At 45.6% G+C, this 19,997-nt stretch overlaps 2 protein-coding genes across 12 annotated transcripts in view; one reads left to right on the top strand and one right to left on the bottom strand.

The window, feature by feature from the left end:
- Positions 1-7,643, top strand: part of NAV2 (neuron navigator 2) — a 547,719-nt gene extending 540,076 nt beyond the window's left edge. For 10 of the 11 annotated variants that reach the window (XM_077287190.1, XM_077287189.1, XM_077287183.1 and 7 more), the window contains 4 exons: positions 1,053-1,249; positions 1,468-1,586; positions 1,677-1,880; positions 5,382-7,643. In XM_077287190.1, the coding sequence (XP_077143305.1) occupies positions 1,053-1,249; positions 1,468-1,586; positions 1,677-1,880; positions 5,382-5,507 (646 nt within the window). In that variant the 3' untranslated portion in view covers positions 5,508-7,643. Of the gene's footprint in view, positions 1-1,052; positions 1,250-1,467; positions 1,587-1,676; positions 1,886-5,381 lie in introns of all 11 variants that reach the window. The other variant, XM_077287186.1, reaches the window with a different exon arrangement.
- Positions 1-19,997, bottom strand: part of LOC143806542 (uncharacterized) — a 264,847-nt gene that overhangs the window by 20,224 nt on the left and 224,626 nt on the right. The gene's annotated exons all lie outside the window — the stretch shown is intronic.

The following is a 19,997-nucleotide window of genomic DNA, read 5'->3' as shown; positions in this document are numbered from 1 at the left end:
GTACATTGTAATTTTAACCATTTTATAATAATGAGTAAAGCCCTTTAGAGTTAAAGTGACTGTACACGGCTGCAGTTTACTTCTTATTAAATAACCCTCTCTGCCACAAGATTTTTTTATTGCTCATTGCCTGAGGTACCGGCCACCTCCAGTAGTCTATGAGCAGTGGCTGGTTTTGTAGGCAAAGAGCGCAGCGCTTGCAATAACTTTTCTGCAGCGCTTATAAGCCCTCCCTCCGCTTTAGTGCCGCCTACTCTACACTGATGCTGCGGAGGAAAACCAGACTTTGCTAGAAGTTTCTAGTGGGATCACCATTCTGCTGCTCTGAATCAATCAGGACTGCACCCCATCAAGCCTGGAGACAGGGGAGCAATGTGCCACTGAAGATCGATCATCTTTGAACAACCTTTTTAAAGGAGTTGTCTGATATCTTAAAGACTAAGCATTGCTTTAATTTACACTGTTACATAAAATTTCCTGCCGTTTCCTCAGTGGCCTCCCTTCCGTTTTTGAGCCTCCGTGGTCAGTCAGTGCGCTCTCTTTCCAAGCCTCTCTGACGCCGGCAGGAAAGGACCACACAATGAGCATGTGTTCACGTCTATTCGGGTGCATATTTTGGGTGTTCTCTTATCTTGCCGGATTCGGAGCAGAACGCATTGTCAGTACACCAGAAAGTAGGGAGGACACACAGAGTCCAGTGAGGCCACGGAGTGTGAGACTGCCTTGTGCAATCTCATCAGAAGTGAAAAAAGTAAACTAAATCCAAGGTGAAGCTATAAGGGAATGGAAGGTCATGTTATACAATTATGTCAATTAGATAAGGGCTTAGTTTTTAAAGATTATTTGACAACCCATTTAAATCCCTCACTATTGCAAGATGTCTACTTGCTGCTGGTAAATGAACATATTCTGGTTTACAGTTACAGCCTGGAAACCTGTATGTGGATGAATTTTGTCAGTGGTACATAAAGTGTATGGGCGCCTTCAGTCGGGGTCTTTCAGACCTCTTATAACAGCCGTATAACCTGTCCTTTGATCTGTATGTTACACAGGTGGGTGCTCTGCGCCAACCACACTGAACCCGTCAAAGGTTTCCTTGGGCGCTATCTACGGAGGAAATTGATCGAAACAGAAATGAGTAACCGGACAAGAAATGTAGAGCTGGGGAAGATAATAGACTGGATCCCCAAAGTCTGGCAACACCTGAACCGCTTCCTGGAGACCCACAGCTCATCAGATGTCACCATCGGTGAGTGGCGCCCCTAAACCGGGCGTTATCCAGGTTATGGATTCTCCAGTTCAGTCTCCTAGGTAGCTTACATTTCAGTCAGGAGAGTTGCAGTTCTTATTATCTGCCAGTAGATGGTGCTGTCACACACAGGAGAGGGATTTAAAGGGACAGTAGAGTCAGAGTTTGTCCTGTAAATGGGATATGTCACATATTTTCCATCATTTTCTTTATTCTAGGACCTCGTCTGTTCCTGTCTTGTCCAATGGATGTGGACGGTTCAAGGGTTTGGTTTACTGACCTCTGGAACTACTCCATCATCCCCTACCTCCTGGAAGCTGTCAGAGAAGGGCTGCAGGTAAGAAACCTGATCTCTGAGATCATTCATTCGGCAGCCATGCTGATCAAGTACAATACATAGAATTTCCTTCGTATTACCCTGTTCTAGTTGTATGGCAGAAGAGCCCCCTGGGAAGACCCTGCCAAGTGGGTTATGGATACCTACCCCTGGACAGCGGTTCCCCTGCAGCACGAGTGGCCTCCTCTTCTCCAGCTACGACCAGAAGATGTTGGATTTGATGGGTATTCTGTGCCCAGGGAGGGGACATCGAGCAAGCAAGCTCCATCAGGAGATGGGGATGGAGATCCTCTGGTAAGGTCGGTTTCACACGTCCTGATATTTCCAGTACCGGAGATATCCGTGTCCATGTGTCAGTGTGTGTACTACATGCGGCACACGTGTGGCAACAGTGTGCCGCAACAGTACCACACAGACGGCCGCTGGGAAGAAGCACTGCAGTAAGCGCTGTTCCCTGGCGGCTGGTGTTGAAGCCGGCTCTCATCATTCTCCCCTGCTCTGCGGGCGATCAACGCAAGCAGAGGAGAATGATGTCCGAACTATGACAGCAGGTGGGGGCTTTTGGGACTCTTACCCCCATCATCCGACACCTGCTGTCGTTGATAACAGTGACAGCAGGAGCGGATGATCGGGGTATTCCACAGCCGCCGCCTGCGATCTAACTAAATAAATGAATGAAAAACCCGACGTGGGTTCCCCCCTATTTTCTTGAACCAACCAGGCAAAAGTCACAGCTGGGGGCTGCCACCCTCATCTTTCCGCTTCTGCAAGGTTGGTTATCAAGAATAGAGGGGTCTCCATGCTGTTTATTTAATTATTTAACGAAATAATTAAAAAAAAAAAAAAAAAAAGGCGTGGGGTCCCCCCATTTTTGACAACCAGCCTTGCTAAAGATCACAGCTGGAGGCTGGTATTCTCAGGCTGGTAAGGGGCCATGGATATTGGCCTCCCCCCAGCCTAAAAACAGCAGCCCGCAGCTGCCCAGGAAAGGCGCATCTATTTGATGCACCAATTCTGGCGCTTTGCCCAGCTCTTCCCACTTGCCCTGTAGCGGTGGCAAGTGGGATTCATATTTGTGGGATTGACGTCACCTCTGTAATGTCAGGTGACATCAAGCCCACAGCATAGTAACGGAGAGGTGTCTATAAGTAAGAGGTGTCTATATGTTAAAGGGAACCTGTCAAAGGCCCCCCCCCCCCCCAGTCGTTTGAAACTAAAAGAGCCACCTTGTGCAGCAGTAATGCTGCATTCTGACAAGGTGGCTCTTTTAGTTATTGGTGCTGTAACTGCAGAAATAATCCGTTTTGTAATTTGTCCTAAATACCTTTCTTCAGTCCTGGAGGCAGGCCTTTCCCCCCCTGCTGCAGATGCCACACAGCCGTCACTCAAGACTATTTGGCGCCGGGCGCCGCCTCCTCATCGTTGTTTTGAAATCAGCCGGCGCCTGCGCTCTTTTGTCCTGCCTTGGGCAGGCGCAGTGAGCGCTGACCGTCCTCTGTCCTTATATGCAGTCTAGCTGACTGCGCCTGTGCGGCCACCCTGCTTGTGAATCCCAGCCCCGCAGTGTGAATAAATCAGAAGACACTGCAGGGCTGGGATTCACAGGCAGGGCGGCCGCACAGGCGCAGTCAGCTAGACTGCATATGAGGACAGAGGACGGGCAGCGCTCACTGCGCCTGCCCAAGGCATGACAAAAAGAGCGCAGGCGCCGGCTGATTTCAAAACAGTGCTGTGGAGGCGGCGCCAAGAAGACTTGAGTGACGGCTGTGTGGCGTCTGCAGCAGGGGGGGAAAGGCCTGCCTCCAGGACTGAAGAAAAGTATTTAGGACAAATTACAAAACGGATTATTTCTGCAGTTACAGCACCAATAACTAAAAGAGCCACCTTGTCAGAATGCAGCATTACTGCTGCACAAGGTGGCTCTTTTAGTTTCAAACGCCCGGGGGGGGTGACAGGTTCCCTTTAAATAAGACACGGCCAGAATAAAGTCCTTTATTTGAAAAAATTACACAGACACCTTTAATATTCTAAATTAAACCATACTGCATCACCTAATTCCCCGAAGCCCTCGATCTCCTGTAATAAAAATAAAATTAAAAAAACAACAATATACCATACCTGTCCGTCATTGTGTCCCACGCTGTATTCCATGTCTGGTGGCTAAATGGTTTTTAACCTGGACAGTGCCAAGATGCGACCGTCCAAGCTGAGAACCACTGGTGAACGAGATGTTGAGAGCGCAGCATCATTCACCAGCGGTGACATCAGAGGCCGGGCTGAACTGCGGTGATCTCAGGACCGTGGGAAAAATGCCGGTGAAGATGTAACCTCTGGTGAATGATGCTGAGCTCTCAGCATCTCGTTCACCAGTGGTTTTCAGCCAGGATGGTTGCATCTTGGCACTGTCCAGGTTGAAAACTGTATATTCCCCAGACATGGATTACGGCGTGGGACACAACGATGGACAGGTATGGTATATTGTTATTTTTTTAGTTTATTTTTGTTACAGGAGATCGAGGGTGTCGAGGAATTAGGTGTTGCAGTAAGTATGGTTTAATTGAGCTTAATAAAGGAGTCTGTGTCATTTTTTTCAAATAAAGGACTTTATTCTCGCTGTGTATTTACAAACAATACAACAATAGGATTAGTAATGGATGGGTGTCTTATAGACGCCCCTCCATTACTAAGCCGTGGGCTTGATGTCACCTGAAAGGTGACATCAACCCCACAAATATTACCCCACTTGCCACCGCTACAGGACAACTTTGAAGAGACTGGCAAAGCGCCAGAATTGGCGCATCTAATAGATGCGCCTTTTCTGGTCAGCTGCGGGCTGCTGCTTTTAGGCTGGGGGGGGGGCAATATCCATGGCCCCTTACCAGCCTGAGAGTAGCAGCCCCCAGCCGTGAGCTTTAGCAAGGCTGGTTATCAAAACTGATGGGACCCCATGCTGTTTTTTTATTAAAATATTATTTTAAAAAAACAGCGTGGGGAACCCTCTATTCTTGATAACCAACCTTGCAGAAGCTGACAGCTGAGGGTTGCAGGCCCCAGCTGTGACTTTTGCCTGGTTGGATCACCAAAATAGGGGGGAACCCACATCAGTTTTTTCATTCATTTATTTAGTTAGATCGCAGGCAGCGGCTGTGGAATACCCTGATCACCCGCTTCTGCTGTCACTGTTAGCGGCAGCAGTTGTCAGATGATGGGGGTAAGAGACCCAAAAGCCCTCACCTGCTGTAATAGTTCGGACATCATTCTCCTCTGCTCGTGCCGATCGCTGGCAGAGCAGGAGAGAATGATGAGAGCCGGCTTCAGCACCAGCCACCAGGGAACAGCGCGTACTGTAGCGCTTCTTCCTCGTCATCCGTCCGTGTGATACTGATGCATCACACAGACGGCATCTGTGTGCGGTACATGTTTACACGGACCCATTGACTTGAATGGGTCTGTGTGATCCGTGCAGCTGCACAAAAACGGACATGTCTATTATGTGGGGCACTCAGACACACAGTTCATGAAAAGCACAGATATATGCACAGACCCATTCATTTGAATAGGTCTACGTGTGTCAGTGTCTCCAGTACATGTTAAAACTGTCACCACACGTACTGGAGACACTAACGTGTGAAAGAGGCCTAAGGAGCCCTAAAAAATAACATTATTTTTGGACATGAGCAAAAAGTTTGCAGGACACTTTCCAGAGTAGAAGCTGCTGTTAGGGCATGCTTTGCACAAAACTTGACATTTCCTTTAAGTTTTGCTCCCATTACTGTAAATTTCTTGCTCTTACAGATGAACATGTTGATGAGGCTCCAGGAAGCGGCCAATTTTTCCAGCCCCCAGAGCTATGACAGCGATTCCAACAGCAACAGCCATCACGACGATATTCTGGATTCCTCCCTGGAGTCTGCATTGTGATGATGAGTCGCCCATTTACAGGTGGCTGGGACATGAAAGACAATTAGGGCTTTGATGTGACCACATGTTAGAATCAAGGCTGCACTACTTGTTACATGCATAGGACTGAAACGCCCAGCACACTGAAAATGTACTAATCTGTAGTTACACAGGCAGGACAGGGGATGGCGCACTGCCTACGCTGCTGTAACCAAACATCCAGGGGTACTGGTCCTGCCAGCTTCACTAGGTGACCTCAGTGCAGATAGTCGCTGACTACGCTGCTTGCCTTGCTCTCGCTGTGTCTAACCATTGCTGCTGGGGACGGAGCGTCTGCCGCAAACAGTATACAGCTATGCAGGACACTCTTCGCTCCTCCACTCTACCCTGAGCGTGAAAGGGCTCAACACCACCACACGGACATTGTTTTACAGGTGCTGACCATTGATCGGGTCTGAGACTAAACCAAAAACTGAATCGCCCCTCTGCTGTCAAAGGACAGGCGACTACTGTACGAGGGGGGTTACCAGACGGAGAGTGAACAGGCTGGTGTCATAAAACCTCAATGCAAAGATGTCCAGTCACCCATTTTCTCGGTGTCTGTTCCCTTCACAGTATATTGCACTGTGCACGTTCCCTGATACATAGAGGGGAGCGAGGAGCTGCCTACCTGTCCTTCCTCAGGATCAGTCTGCTCCAACATCAATGTCTCCAAGACGCCATCTCCCCCATTTTGGTGCTAATCTTTCAATGCCTTATAATTATGGTGGGTAACCTACAACTCCCTAGCTGGGCCCTATCTGCCACTGTTCTTGTAAAGCTGGTACTTGTAGTGCAGACACAGCCCTATACCACACCACAACCCCACCAAGGATAATATCAGTCCCCATGTACCTGCTGCATTATGAATTAATTTTATTTGCATTTTTTTTAGGGGGAGCAGTTTGCTTTTTTTTTGCGTTTTACAAGGGAATAGACACCCTGTAATATCCTTCTACATTTACCACCTGGAAAATGCCTAAATCTATACATTATATATACATAATAGAGGTGCTGGCTGCAGGAGCAGTTCTTCTATACCTCACGTGTTCTCTTACATGTTAGACCAGGTTACGATAACCCGGCCTGAGCGGAAACAATTTGACAATGACGCTGCGTGGACTGGAAGGTAAAACGCGTGTGGGGTCATCAGTATACTGCAAACAAGCGCCCAAAGTCTGCTGCCAAGAGAAGGGGCTAATAAAGCGAAACGCGTCGGTAGAATTCAGAGGGTCCCCCGGCACTGAAATCCTTAACTGTGAATATGGCTGGATGTTTCATATCACTGACAAGTTTCACAAATAAATATATATCTATATTTATAGCTTTGGGATTATGTATATAAATCACAAATTGTTGTCTGTGATGCCTGAAACGCATCAGACGGTTCTAGATTACACTGTATTGTCCTTCGTTAACGTCAGGAAGCTGGTCTGCCTGGATGTATATTTTTATTTTTCTTGTCTCTCGTCTATACCATGATGTAGCTGATGTGCTCCACGTCTCGGCCATGTTGGTGCCGGCTAGGATACAGCGTATTATACAGACTGTTATTTGGCCGCTGGGATCGACTACACTTAGAATCACTCAACGTTCCTGAAAGTTTTGATACTTCCAATCGCCTTTTACAAAGTCAATCATGAGATCTTCGCTAGATTCTATGCAACATTGTTATAAAGGAGACCAGAATAATAATAGCAAGAGATTAATATAACCCTTCCCCCCCCCCCATGTTTAAATTGTACGTGACGTTGGTGAAACGCGTCATGTATCGCACTCGCATGTTAATACTTTGTTTTCACTTTGGACAGAAGTTTTCCTTCTGGAGATGTAAATGTTTCCGGTGTAACAAATGTAAATAGTTAATGAATCTGCTGCATTTTGATGAGGTTTTTTTTAGCCTTTTTGTAAAAAAATAAATAAAGGAAATAAAGACGTGGGGGAGGGACGAGTATTTTATGTAGGATTACCTTTTTTTTTTGCCTGGATTTATTTTTTATTTGAACTGAATTTTCGCACAGTCAGATCAGATTGTGTTTCCTGACAATACGAACAAAACTGATTGTGTACCAGTCTTAAATTATTACTGATTCAATAAATCGATACTTATTTATCCTGTGTGGAGTCATTGCGTCCTGGTAAGTCCTGAAAGTCGCTAATGGACTTTGGCCAAGATTCATCATTCACTTTGCACCTTTTTTTGGGTTGGGGGAAGGTAATTGAAGTTTTGATTTTAGAAAATTTTGTTTTGGGGCCAAATTAATTATGGCTTGCTGCACTTTTTTTTTTCCGCATTTTTTGTCATTTTTTGTGGTCTTTGTTTTCATTAGCATGTTTTTAGCTAATTCATGAGTTGCCACTTTTCAAAATGTCAAAAATGTTTGCACAATAATGCTTTCTTACAATAATGCAGTGCGACATTTTAAAGCTCATTCATAGGATATTATGTCACTGATCATTTGCCCTAGACGACAACGCAAATCCCACACAACTGCAATTTGGATTTTTTTCTGTCATTACTTTTTTTTTTTTACAGCAAAGTTGCAGCTCTAAAATACTTGTGTGACACATATGCAGCACCCCCCACCTAATATACAACTTTTTCACTTCTGTTTCCAAGACAAGCACACAAGGTGGGACAACAATGGTCTGACAAATGTATTGAGGCACTAAGAGCCAAAATTATAATGAGGCGTGAACCTCTTTATAAAGTTGGTTCATTATAAGAGATATAATGATCTTCAGGTTAAGATTGGAACATGAAGCTTAAACATCTTGTACATGAATGCTCTCCTTCAGGAACAGCACAACCCCTGACCATGGCTTGTGTGTGGTATACTGCGGCTCTGCTCCAGACCCCACAGTACCACTTCTCCTGTCCATTATATATATACAGTACAGACCAAAAAGTTTGGACACACCTTCTCCTTTAAAGATTTTTCTGTATTTTCATGACTATGAAAATTGTACATTCACACTGAAGGCATCAAAACTATGAATTAACACATGTGGAATTATATACTTAACAAAAAAGTGTGAAACAACTGAAATTATGTCTTAAATTCTAAGTTCTTCAAAGTAGCCACCTTTTGCTTTGATTACTGCTTTGCACACTCTTGGCATTCTCTTGATGAGCTTCAAGAGGTAGTCACCGGAAATGGTTTTCACTTCACAGGTGTGCCCTCTCAGGTTTAATAAGTGGGATTTCTTGCCTTCTAAATGGGGTTGGGATCATCAGTTGTGTTGAGCAGAAGTCTGGTGGATACACAGCTGATAGTCCTACTGAATAGACTGTTAGCTGCTTTTTTCTTGCCATAATACAAATTCTAAGTAAAGAAAAACGAGTGGCCATCATTACTTTAAGAAATGAAGGTCAGTCAGTCTGAAAAATTGTGAAAACTTTGAAAGTGTCCCCAAGTGCAGTTGCAAAAACCATCAAGCGCTACAAAGAAACTTGCTCACATGAGGACCGCCCCAGGAAAGGAAGATCAAGAGTCACCTCTGCTTCTGAGGATAAGTTTATCCGAGTCACCAGCCTCATAAATCGCAGGTTAACAGCAGCTCAGATTAGAGACCAGGTCAATGCCACACAGAGTTCTAGCAGCAGACACATCTCTACAACAACTGTTAAGAGGAGACTTTGTGCAGCAGGCCTTCATGGTAAAATAGCTGCTAGGAAACCACTGCTGAGGACAGGCAACAAGCGGAAGAGACTTGTTTGGGCTAAAGAACACAAGGAATGGACATTAGACCAGTGGAAATCTGTGCTTTGGTCTGATGAGTCCAAATTTGAGATCTTTGGTTCCAACCACCACGTCTTTGTGCGACGCAGAAAAGGTGAACGGATGGACTCTACATGCCTGGTTCCCACCATGAAGCATGGAGGAGGAGGTGTGATGGTGTGGGGGTGTTTTGCTGTTGACACTGTTGGTTATTTATGAAGGCATACTGAACCAGCATGGCTACCACAGCATCTTGCAGCGGCATGCTATTCCATCCGGTTTGCGTTTAGTTGGACCATCATTTATTTTTCAACAGGACAATGACCCCAAACACACCTCCAGGCTGTGTAAGGGCTATTTGACCAAGAAGGAGAGTGATGGGGTGCTACTCCAGATGACCTGGCCTCCACAGTCACCAGACCTGAACCCAATCGAGATGGTTTGGGGTGAGCTGGACCGCAGAGTGAAGGCAAAAGGGCCAACAAGTGCTAAGTATCTCTGGGAACTCCTTCAAGATTGTTGGAAGACCATTCCCGGTGACTACCTCTTGAAGCTCACCAAGAGAATGCCAAGAGTGTGCAAAGCAGTCATCAAAGCAAAAGGTGGCTACTTTAAAGAACCTAGAATATAAGACATATTTTCAGTTGTTTCACACTGTTTTGTTAAGTATATAATTCCACGTGTGTTAATTCATAGCTAATTCAATTTGATGACTTCAGTCTGAATTTATAATTTTCATAGTCATGAAAATACAGAAAAATCTTTAAATGAGAAGGTGTGACCAAACTTTTGGTCTGTACTGTACACTGCACAGTACCACTCCTCCTGTCCTGTATATATACACTGCACAGGGCCACTTATGTCCTATATATACACATGGCACAGTACTACTTTTCCTGTCCTGTATACACTGCACAATATCACTCTTCCTGTCCTTAATATATACACTACACAGCACCATTTCCCCTGTCCTGTATATATACACTGCACAGTACGACTCCTTTTGTCCTGTTTATATACACTGCACAGAACTACGTCTCCTGTCCTGTATATATACACTGGTACTGTGCAGTGTATACATACAGAAGTAGTACTGTGCACTCATCCTGTCCTGTATTTATACACTGCACAGAACCACTTCTGTCCTGTATGTATACACTGCTCAGTACCACGTTTCCTGTCACTGCTCACTTTTAGGATTCTCCCTTGCACAAGTGTATGATTTGGATACTTCTGGCCACATTCCAACTAGGCGTGCCCGGCCTCGCTCAGTTCATTTACATTAAGTGAGGCCATGCATGTCTAGTCAGCACGTGACCACATGTATGCAAATCACCGGCACCAGAGAATCCTGACAGCGTGTAGTGCGTACTATGAGAATTCAGAAGTCTGCAGTCACATAGAATGACTGCAGATTAATCGCAAACTTCGACAACCCTTTTAATGCTCCTAACATAAATAAAAATATGAGAATTAGTATCACAAAAAAAAAATCTACATCCAGGCAGGCTGCCATTACAGAGCTTCTAAATTTAAAAAAAATGACCGTCACATCCAAACATAGACTAAGTGTGAACAGGTGCTGAACCTAGAGTCACCAACTCGTATACACTGAAACAAAAAAGGCAGCACACTGTAGCGTCTAAACTTGCATTACTGCAGTAGAAATATGAAAAATTGAGAAAGTTTAGCGCATAAATTGGCCAATTCATGTGTACCTGGTAGCCACGATAAGGCATTTCTCGTTTACCAGGACCTAGCAATGCCTTTCCTCACTTAGAATATAGTCCTCATCTGTATGGGAACATGAATCCTCTGTTAGACTAAAATCTATCTCTGTGGAGGGGTAGTGGTCCTGCTGGGATTAAAAACACCTGTGGCTAAAAGGCGGAGTGCTCAGTCAGAAGCAATACAAATGAAAAAAAACTGACCTTCACATCCAAACATAGACTAAGTGTGAACAGGTGCTGAATAGTGATGAGCGAATATACTCGTTACTCGAGATTTCCCGAGCACGCTCGGGTGACCTCCGAGTATTTGTTAGTGCTCAGAGATTTAGTTTTTCTTGCCACAGCTGAATGATTTACATCAGTTAGCCAGCATAAGTACATGTGGGGGTTGCCTGGCGTGGCTCACTGGATTCTATGGAGGTGTGGCTCACAAGAATATGGACGCATGCCTCACAGGATTCTATGGGGGCATGGCTCACAAGAATATGGACGCATGCCTCACAGGATTCTATGGGGGCATGGCTCACAAGAATATGGACGCATGCCTCACAGGATTCTATGGGGGCGTGGCTCACAGGATTCTATGAGCATGGCTCTCATGACTGTATGGGGGCATGGCTAACAAGATTATATGGGGGTGTGGCTCACAGGATTCTATGGGGGGGGTGACTCACAGGATTCTATGGGCATGGGTCTCATGACTATGGGGCAGGGCTCACAGGATTCTATGGGGGCATGGCTAACAAGATTATATGGGGGTGTGACTCACAGGATTCTATGGGCATGGGTCTCATGACTGTATGGGGGCATGGCTCATAGGATTCTATGGGGGCATGGCTAACAAGATTATATGGGGGTGTGACTCACAGGATTCTATGGGCATGGGTCTCATGACTGTATGGGGGCATGGCTAACAAGATTATATGGGGGTGTGGCTCACAGGATTCTATGGGGGGGGTGACTCACAGGATTCTATGGGCATGGGTCTCATGACTATGGGGCAGGGCTCACAGGATTCTATGGGGGCATGGCTAACAAGATTATATGGGGGTGTGACTCACAGGATTCTATGGGCATGGGTCTCATGACTGTATGGGGGCATGGCTCATAGGATTCTATGGGGGCATGGCTAACAAGATTATATGGGGGTGTGACTCACAGGATTCTATGGGCATGGGTCTCATGACTGTATGGGGCAGGGCTCACAGGATTCTATGATTCACAAGAATATGGACGCATGCCTCACAGGATTCTATGGGGGCGTGACTCACAGAATTCTATGGTGGCATGGCTCACATGATTCTATGGGGCTGTAGCTCACAGGATTCTATGGGGGTGTGGATAACAGGATTCTATGGAGGCGTGGCTCATAGGGTTCTATGGGGGCGTGGCTCACAGGATTCTATGGAGGCATGACTGACAGGATTTTATGTGGGCGTAGCTCAGGAGTATGGACGCATGCCTCAGGATTCTATGGGGACGTGGCTCACTACAGGATTCTATGGGGATGTGATTCACCACAGGATTCTATGGGGGCGTGGCTCACAGGATTCTATGGGGCATGGCTCACAGGATTCTATGGGGGCGTGGCTCACAGGATTCTATGGGGGCGTGGCTCACAGGATTCTATGGGGGCGTGGCTCACTGGATTCTATGGGGGCGTGGCTCACAGGATCCTATGGGGGCGTGGCTTACAGGATTCTATGGGGGCGTGGCTCACAGGATTCTATGGGGACGTGGCTCACTGGATTCTATGGGGACATGGCTCAGGAGTATGGCGCATGCCTCACAGGATTCTATGGAAGCATTGCTCACAGGATTCTGAAGGTGTGGTTCACAGAATTCTATGGAGGTGTGGCTCACAGGATTATATGGGGGCATGTCCCACAGCATTCTATAGGGGCGTGTCTTTAGTGTGGTCTGTATAATTACCCTACCAGAATGTCCCTTTGGTAAACCCCATAAAATTAGCACTAAATAAAAAGGCCCATATCTGTGGATAACACTATATGGCAGATTTAAAAAAAAACAAATAAATGGAATACTCAAAAGGAGCAGTGGGAATAAAACGAGAGCAAAAGATGGCCACTGGTGACAAGTCCTCAATCAGTGCTGCCATAACTCCAGTGCCTGCAGTGGAATAATGCCATAACTGACACTCAGGGTACAGGACAATGACAAACTGATACTTGGGCACAGGATAATGAGCGACATTTTGGGTACAAGATAATGACACTGACACTTGGGGTACAGGATCATGACCCTGACATGTGGGACACAGGACAATGAGACAGTGACATTTGGAGTACAAAATAATGAAACAAACTTGGGGTGCAGGATAATGTCACTAACACTGGGGGTAAAGGATTATGATACTGACACTTGGGGGCCAGGATAACGACACAGGCAGATATACATTGTAATGCCAAGTTGTGAACACTAGATGACAGCATTATTCTGGTCAATAATTCCACTAATAGAATTTTTCTAAATTAGGTGTTAAGGGCTATGGTCTCTTCTTGTGGAGAGTGACATACTGGCTCTGGCATACCAATATAAGGAGGCTTATTCGCCGTACAATGCTCCTTTGGAAAATTAAATATGCAAATTGCCTCTTCAGAGAGGAAGAGGACTAGATTTCTATAGTGCCACCTGTTGGAAGCAGCGATCCTACAAATCACTAGCAAGCCTTGCAATATGACGGGTAAAAGCCAAATCAGAATCTCAGTTTTCAGACCTGGTGTTTCAGGGTATTGCCCCTTGTCAGTGCAAAGTATGATTTGCAAAGTATGATTTGGCTAGGTGACTTGGTCCAGAGCCTCTCACCTAGCCAAATCAGATCTCATACTTTGCACTGATGAGGTACAGCACCCCGAAACACCGTGTCTATAAGTTTAGATTCTGATTTGGCTCTTATCCTAGTCATAGTGCAAGGCTTGTTAAAAGGTCGATACTGACTTGTACGATTGCTACTTCCAACAGGTGGCGCTATAAAGTTCTAGGCCTCATCCTCTCTAAAGAGGCAATTTGCATATCAAAAGTAGAGGGAAATCCTATCATCAGATCCCTTACATCAGACATCTGAGCTCATCAATTTTGAGTTATATATTTGGTGTGATTGTATCTATAGCTGTTGCTACAATAAAAGATTTTTCGTGACATATTTTATACTCCGTATTCAGCCATCATCAGTCCTGACGGAATTCAAAAGCGCATATTTTAACATGAACACTATAATACAGAGATATTCCTAATGCTGCTTCTGGGGAAGAATACAATGTTACCTACAACAACCCTCTCCTATTGCTCCAGAAGACTCGTGCCCATGTGCTACTTTACAGACTTGGTCTAGGATCTTACACTTGAAATGACTGTAATTTCATATATATATATACATATACACACACACACACACACACACACACACACACACACACATACATATATCTATATACACACATATACAGTATATATCTATACACACATATATATATATACATATACACACACACATATATATATATATATACACACACATATATACATACATACACATATATATATGTATACACACACATCTACTATATAATTGTCTAAGGGTCACGTCTGTCTTTCTGTCTGTCACGGAAATCCCAAGTTGCTGATTGGTCGTGGTAAAACAGCGACGGGCACAGTCCGGCGGCAAAATGGCCGCTCCTTCCTCCCCGCAGTCAGTTCCCGCTCCATACTCCCCTCCAGTCAGCGCTCACACAGGGTTAATGGCTGCATTACACCGCGTTATGCCGCGGTGTAACGCACTCCGTTAACGCCGTTATTAACCCTTGTGACCAAATTTTTACTATTGATGCTGCTTATGCTGCATCAATAGTAAAAAGATCTAATGTTAAAAATAATAAATCATTATATACTCACCTTCTGTCTGCCCCCGGATGCAGCCCTGGTCTTTCCCGCTCCTCGCGACACTCGGGTCCATGCATTGCGGTCTCGCGAGATGATGACGCGGCGGTCTCGCGAGACCACTACGTCATCATCTCGCGAGACCGCAATGCACCGCGCGAGCAATCAGCGACATTGCCGCGGGACTTAAATCCCGCTTCGCTGATTGCTCGCGCCAAGCCGGCGTGCCCAATCAGCGACATTGGCGCGGGATTTAAATCCCGCTTCGCTGATTGGTCGCGCGTGCCGGCTGGGCGCGAGCAATCAGCGACATTGGCGCGAGATTTAAATCCCGCTTTGCTGATTGGTAGCGCCCATCCCGCGGCAATGTCGCTGATTGGTCGCGCGAGCAATCAGGGAAGCGGGATTTAAATCCCGTGCCAATGTCGCTGATTGGTCGCGCTGGCTGGGAGCGACCAATCAGCGAAGCGGGATTTAAATCACGCTGCTATTAACCCTGAGTGACCAACTTTTAAGTATTGATGCTGCATCAATAGTAAAAAGATCTAATGTTAAAAGTAATATAAAAAAATCATTATATACTCACCTTCTGTCGGCCCCCGGATCCAGCCCAGGCCTTTCCCGCTCCTCGCGACGCTCGGGTCTATGCATTGCGGTCTCGCGAGACCACTACGTCATCATCTCGCGAGACCTCAATGCACCGCGCGAGCAATCAGCAACATTGGCGCGGGATTTAAATCCCGCTTTGCTGATTGGTAGCGCCCAGCCGCGGCCGATTTAAATCCCGCGGCAATGTCGCTGATTGGTCGCGCGAGCAATCAGGGAAGCAGGATTTAAATCACGCTGCTATTAACCCTGAGTGACCAACTTTTTAATATTGATGCTGCATCAATAGTAAAAAGATCTAATGATAAAAGTAATATAAAAAATCATTATATACTCACCTTCTGTCGGTCCCCGGATCCAGCCCAGGCCTTTCCTGCTCCTCGCGACGCTCGGGTCTATGCATTGCGGTCTCGCGAGACCGCAATGCACCGCACGCCCAATCAGTGACATTGGCGCAGAATTTAAATCCCGCTCGCTGATTGGTCACTCCCAGCCGTGGCCGATTTAAATCCCGCGGCAATGTCGCTGATTGGTCGCGCCGGCTGGGCGCGACCAATCAGGGAAGCGCGATTTAAATCCCGCGGCAATGTCGCTGATTGGTCGCGCCGGCTGGGCGCGACCAATCAGGGAAGCGGGAAATCCCGCTGCAATGTCGCTGCAACAGGCGTAGTCCGGCCGCGAATAGGCGTGGGATTTGAACCATGTTTCAGGCCGGACTGTGCCTGTCTCTGATTGGTCGCTGCACGCCGGCGGCGACCAATCAGCGAAGCGTGATTCAAATCACGCGCCCAATCAGCGACATTGGCGCGGGATTAAAATCCCGCTTCGCTGATTGCTCGCGCCCAATCAGCGACATTGGCGCGGGATTTAAATCCCGCTTCGCTGATTTGTAGCACCCAGCCGGCGCGACATTGGCGTGGGATTTAAATACCGCTTCCCTGATTGGTCGCACCCAATCAGCAACATTGGCGCAGGATTTAAATCCCGCTTCGCTGATTGGTCGCGCCCAGCCGCGGCCGATTTAAATCCCGCGGCAATGTCGCTGATTGTTCGCGCCGGATGGGCACGAGCAATCAGGGAAGCGGGATTTAAATCCCGCGGCAATGTCGCTGCAACAGGCTTAGTCCGGCCGCGAATAAGCGCGGGATTTGAACCATGTGTCAGGCCGGACTGCGCCTGTCTCTGATTGGTCGCTGCACGCCGGCGGTTTCAATCAGCGAAGCGTGATTCAAATCACGCGCCAATTCGCGGCCGGGGGTGGGACAGGCCCAGTCCGGCCGCGAATTGGCGCGGGATTTGAAAAAAGCTTCGCTGATTGGTCGCGCCCGCTGGCTACAATCAATCAGCGTTATTAGCGCGCAATTTAACCCCCACTCACAGTGAGACATAGTTTACTGAATAAGATCTGTCAGGTCAGTCACGGTGCCACGTAGTTCAGTCAAATTTAACCCCTTAAGCCCCGAGGGTGGTTTGCACGTTAATGACCGGGCCAATTTTTACAATTCTGACCACTGTCTCTTTATGAGGTTATAACTCTGGAACGCTTCAACGGATCTTGGCGATTCTGACATCGTTTTCTCATGACATATTGTACTTTATGATAGTGGTAAAAATTATTCGATATAACTTGCGTTTATTTGTGAAAAAAATGGAAATTTGGCAAAAATTTTGAAAATTTCGCAATTTTCCAACTTTGAATTTTTATGCCCTTAAATCACAGAGATATGTCACGCAAAATACTTAATAAGTAACATTTCCCACATGTCTACTTTACATCAGCACAATTTTGGAACCAACATTTTTTTTTGTTAGGGAGTTATAAGGGTTAAAAATTGACCAGCAATTTCTACAACACCATTTTTTTTTAGGGACCACATCTCATTTGAAGTCATTTTGAGGGGTCTATATGATAGAAAATACCCAAGTGTGACACCATTCTAAAAACTGCACCCCTCAAGGTGCTCAAAACCACATTCAAGAAGTTTATTAACCCTTCAGGTGTTTCACAGGAATTTTGGGAATGTTTAAATAAAAATGAAGATTTTACTTTTTTTCACACAAAATTTATTTCAGCTCCAATTTATTTTATTTTACCAAGGGTAACAGGAGAAAATGGACCCCAAAAGTTGTTGTACAATTTCTCCTGAGTACGCTGATACCCCATATGTGGGGGTAAACCACTGTTTGGGCACATGGCAGAGCTCGGAAGGGAAGGAGCACCATTTGACTTTTTAATGCAAAATTGACTGGAATTGAGATGGGACACCATGTCGCGTTTGGAGAGCCCCTGATGTGCCTAAACATTAAACCACCCCACAAGTGACACCATTTTGGAAAGTAGACCCCCTAAGGAACTTATCTAGATGTGTTTTGAGAGCTTTGAACCCCCCAAGTGTTTCACTACAGTTTATAACGCAGAGCCGTGAAAATAAAAATTCCTTTTTTTTTTTCACAAAAATGATTTATTAGCCCCCAGTTTTGTATTTTCCCAAGGGTAACAGGAGAAATTGGACCCCAAAAGTTGTTGTCCAATTTGTCCTGAGTACGCTGATACCCCGTATGTGGGGGGGAACCACTGTTTGGGCGCATGGCAGAGCTCGGAAGGGAAGGAGCGCCATTTGGAATGCAGACTTAGATGCATTGGTCTGCAGGCGTCACGTTGCATTTGCAGAGCCCCTGATGTACCCAAACAGTACAAACCCCCCACAAGTGACCCCATATTGGAAACTAGACCTCCCAAGGAACTTATCTAGATGAGTTGTGAGAACTTTGAACCCCCAAGTGTTTCACTACAGTTTATAACGCAGAGCCGTGAAAATAAAAATTATTATTTATTTCACAAAAATGATTTTTTAGCCCCCAGTTTTGTATTTTCACAAGGGTAACAGGATAAATTGGACCCCAAAAGTTGTTGTCCAATTTGTCCTCAGTACGCTGATACCCCATATGTGGGCGGAACCACTGTTTGGGCGCATGGCAGAGCTCGGAAGGGAAGGAGCACCATTTGGAATGCAGACTTAGATGGATTGGTCTGCAGGCGTCACGTTGCATTTGTAGAGCCCCTGATGTACCCAAACAGTACAAACCCCCCACAAGTGACCCCATATTGGAAACTAGACCTCCCAAGGAATTTACCTAGATATGTTGTGAGAACTTTGAACCCCCAAGTGTTTCACTACAGTTTACAACGCAGAGCCGTGAAAATAAAAAATCCTTTTTTTTCCCACAAAAATGATTTTTAGCCCCCCAAATTTTTATTTTCCCAAGGATAACAAGAGAACTTGGACCCCAAAAGTTGTTGTCCAATTTGTCCCGAGTACGCTGATACCCCATATGTTGGGGTAAACCCTGTTTGGGCGCACGGGAGAGCTCGGAAGGGAAGGAGCACTGTTTTACTTTTTCAACGCAGAATTGGCTGGAATTGAGATCGGACGCCATGTCGCGTTTGGAGAGCCCCTGATGTGCCTGAACAGTGGAAACTCCCCAATTCTACCTGAAACCCTAATCCAAACACACCCCTAACCCTAATCCCAACGGTAACCCTAACCACACCCCTAACCCTGACACACCCCTAACCCTAATCCCAACCGTAAATGTAATCCAAACCCTAACTTTAGCCCCAACCTAACCCTAACTTTAGCCCCAACCCTAACCCTAACTTTAGCTCCAACCCTAGCCCCAACCCTAACCCTAGCCCTAACCCTAGCCCTAATCCTAATGGGAAAATGGAATAAATACATTTTTTTTTTATTTTATTATTTTTCCCTAACTAAGGGGGTGATGAAGGGGGGTTTGATTTACTTTTATAGCGTTTTTTTATATCGGATTTTTATGATAGGCAGCTGTCACACACTAAAAGACGCTTTTTATAGCAAAAAAGTTTTTGCGTATCCACATTTTGAGACCTATAATTTTTCCATATTTTGGTCCACAGAGTCATGTGAGGTCTTGTGTTTTGCGGGACGAGTTGACGTTTTTATTGGTAACATTTTCGGGCACATGACATTTTTTGATCGCTTTTTATTCCGATTTTTGTGAGGCAGAATGACCAAAAACCAGCTATTCATGAATTTCTTTTGGGGGAGGCGTTTATACCGTTCTACGTTTGGTAAAATTGATAAAGCAGTTTTATTCGTCGGGTCAGTACGATTACAGCGATATCTCATTGATATCTTTTTTTATGTTTTGGCGCTTTTATACGATAAAAGCTATTTTATAGAAAAAATAATTATTTTGGCATCGTTTTATTCTGAGGACTATAACTTTTTTATTTTTTTGCTTATGATGCTGTATGGCGGCTTGTTTTTTGCGGGACAAGATGACGTTTTCAGCGGTACCATGTTTATTTATATCCATCTTTTTGATCGCGTGTTATTCCACTTTTTGTTCAGCGGTATGATAATAAAGCGTTGTTTTTTGGCTCGTTTTTTTTTTTTTAAGGGGTTAACTAGTGGAACAGTTTTATAGGTTGGGTCGTTACGGACGCGGCGATACTAAATATGTGTACTTTTATTGTT

Source organism: Ranitomeya variabilis, chromosome 2 (assembly GCF_051348905.1).
Source record: "Ranitomeya variabilis isolate aRanVar5 chromosome 2, aRanVar5.hap1, whole genome shotgun sequence".
Lineage (NCBI taxonomy): Eukaryota > Metazoa > Chordata > Amphibia > Anura > Dendrobatidae > Ranitomeya > Ranitomeya variabilis.
This window is presented reverse-complemented; position numbering and strand designations above follow the sequence as displayed.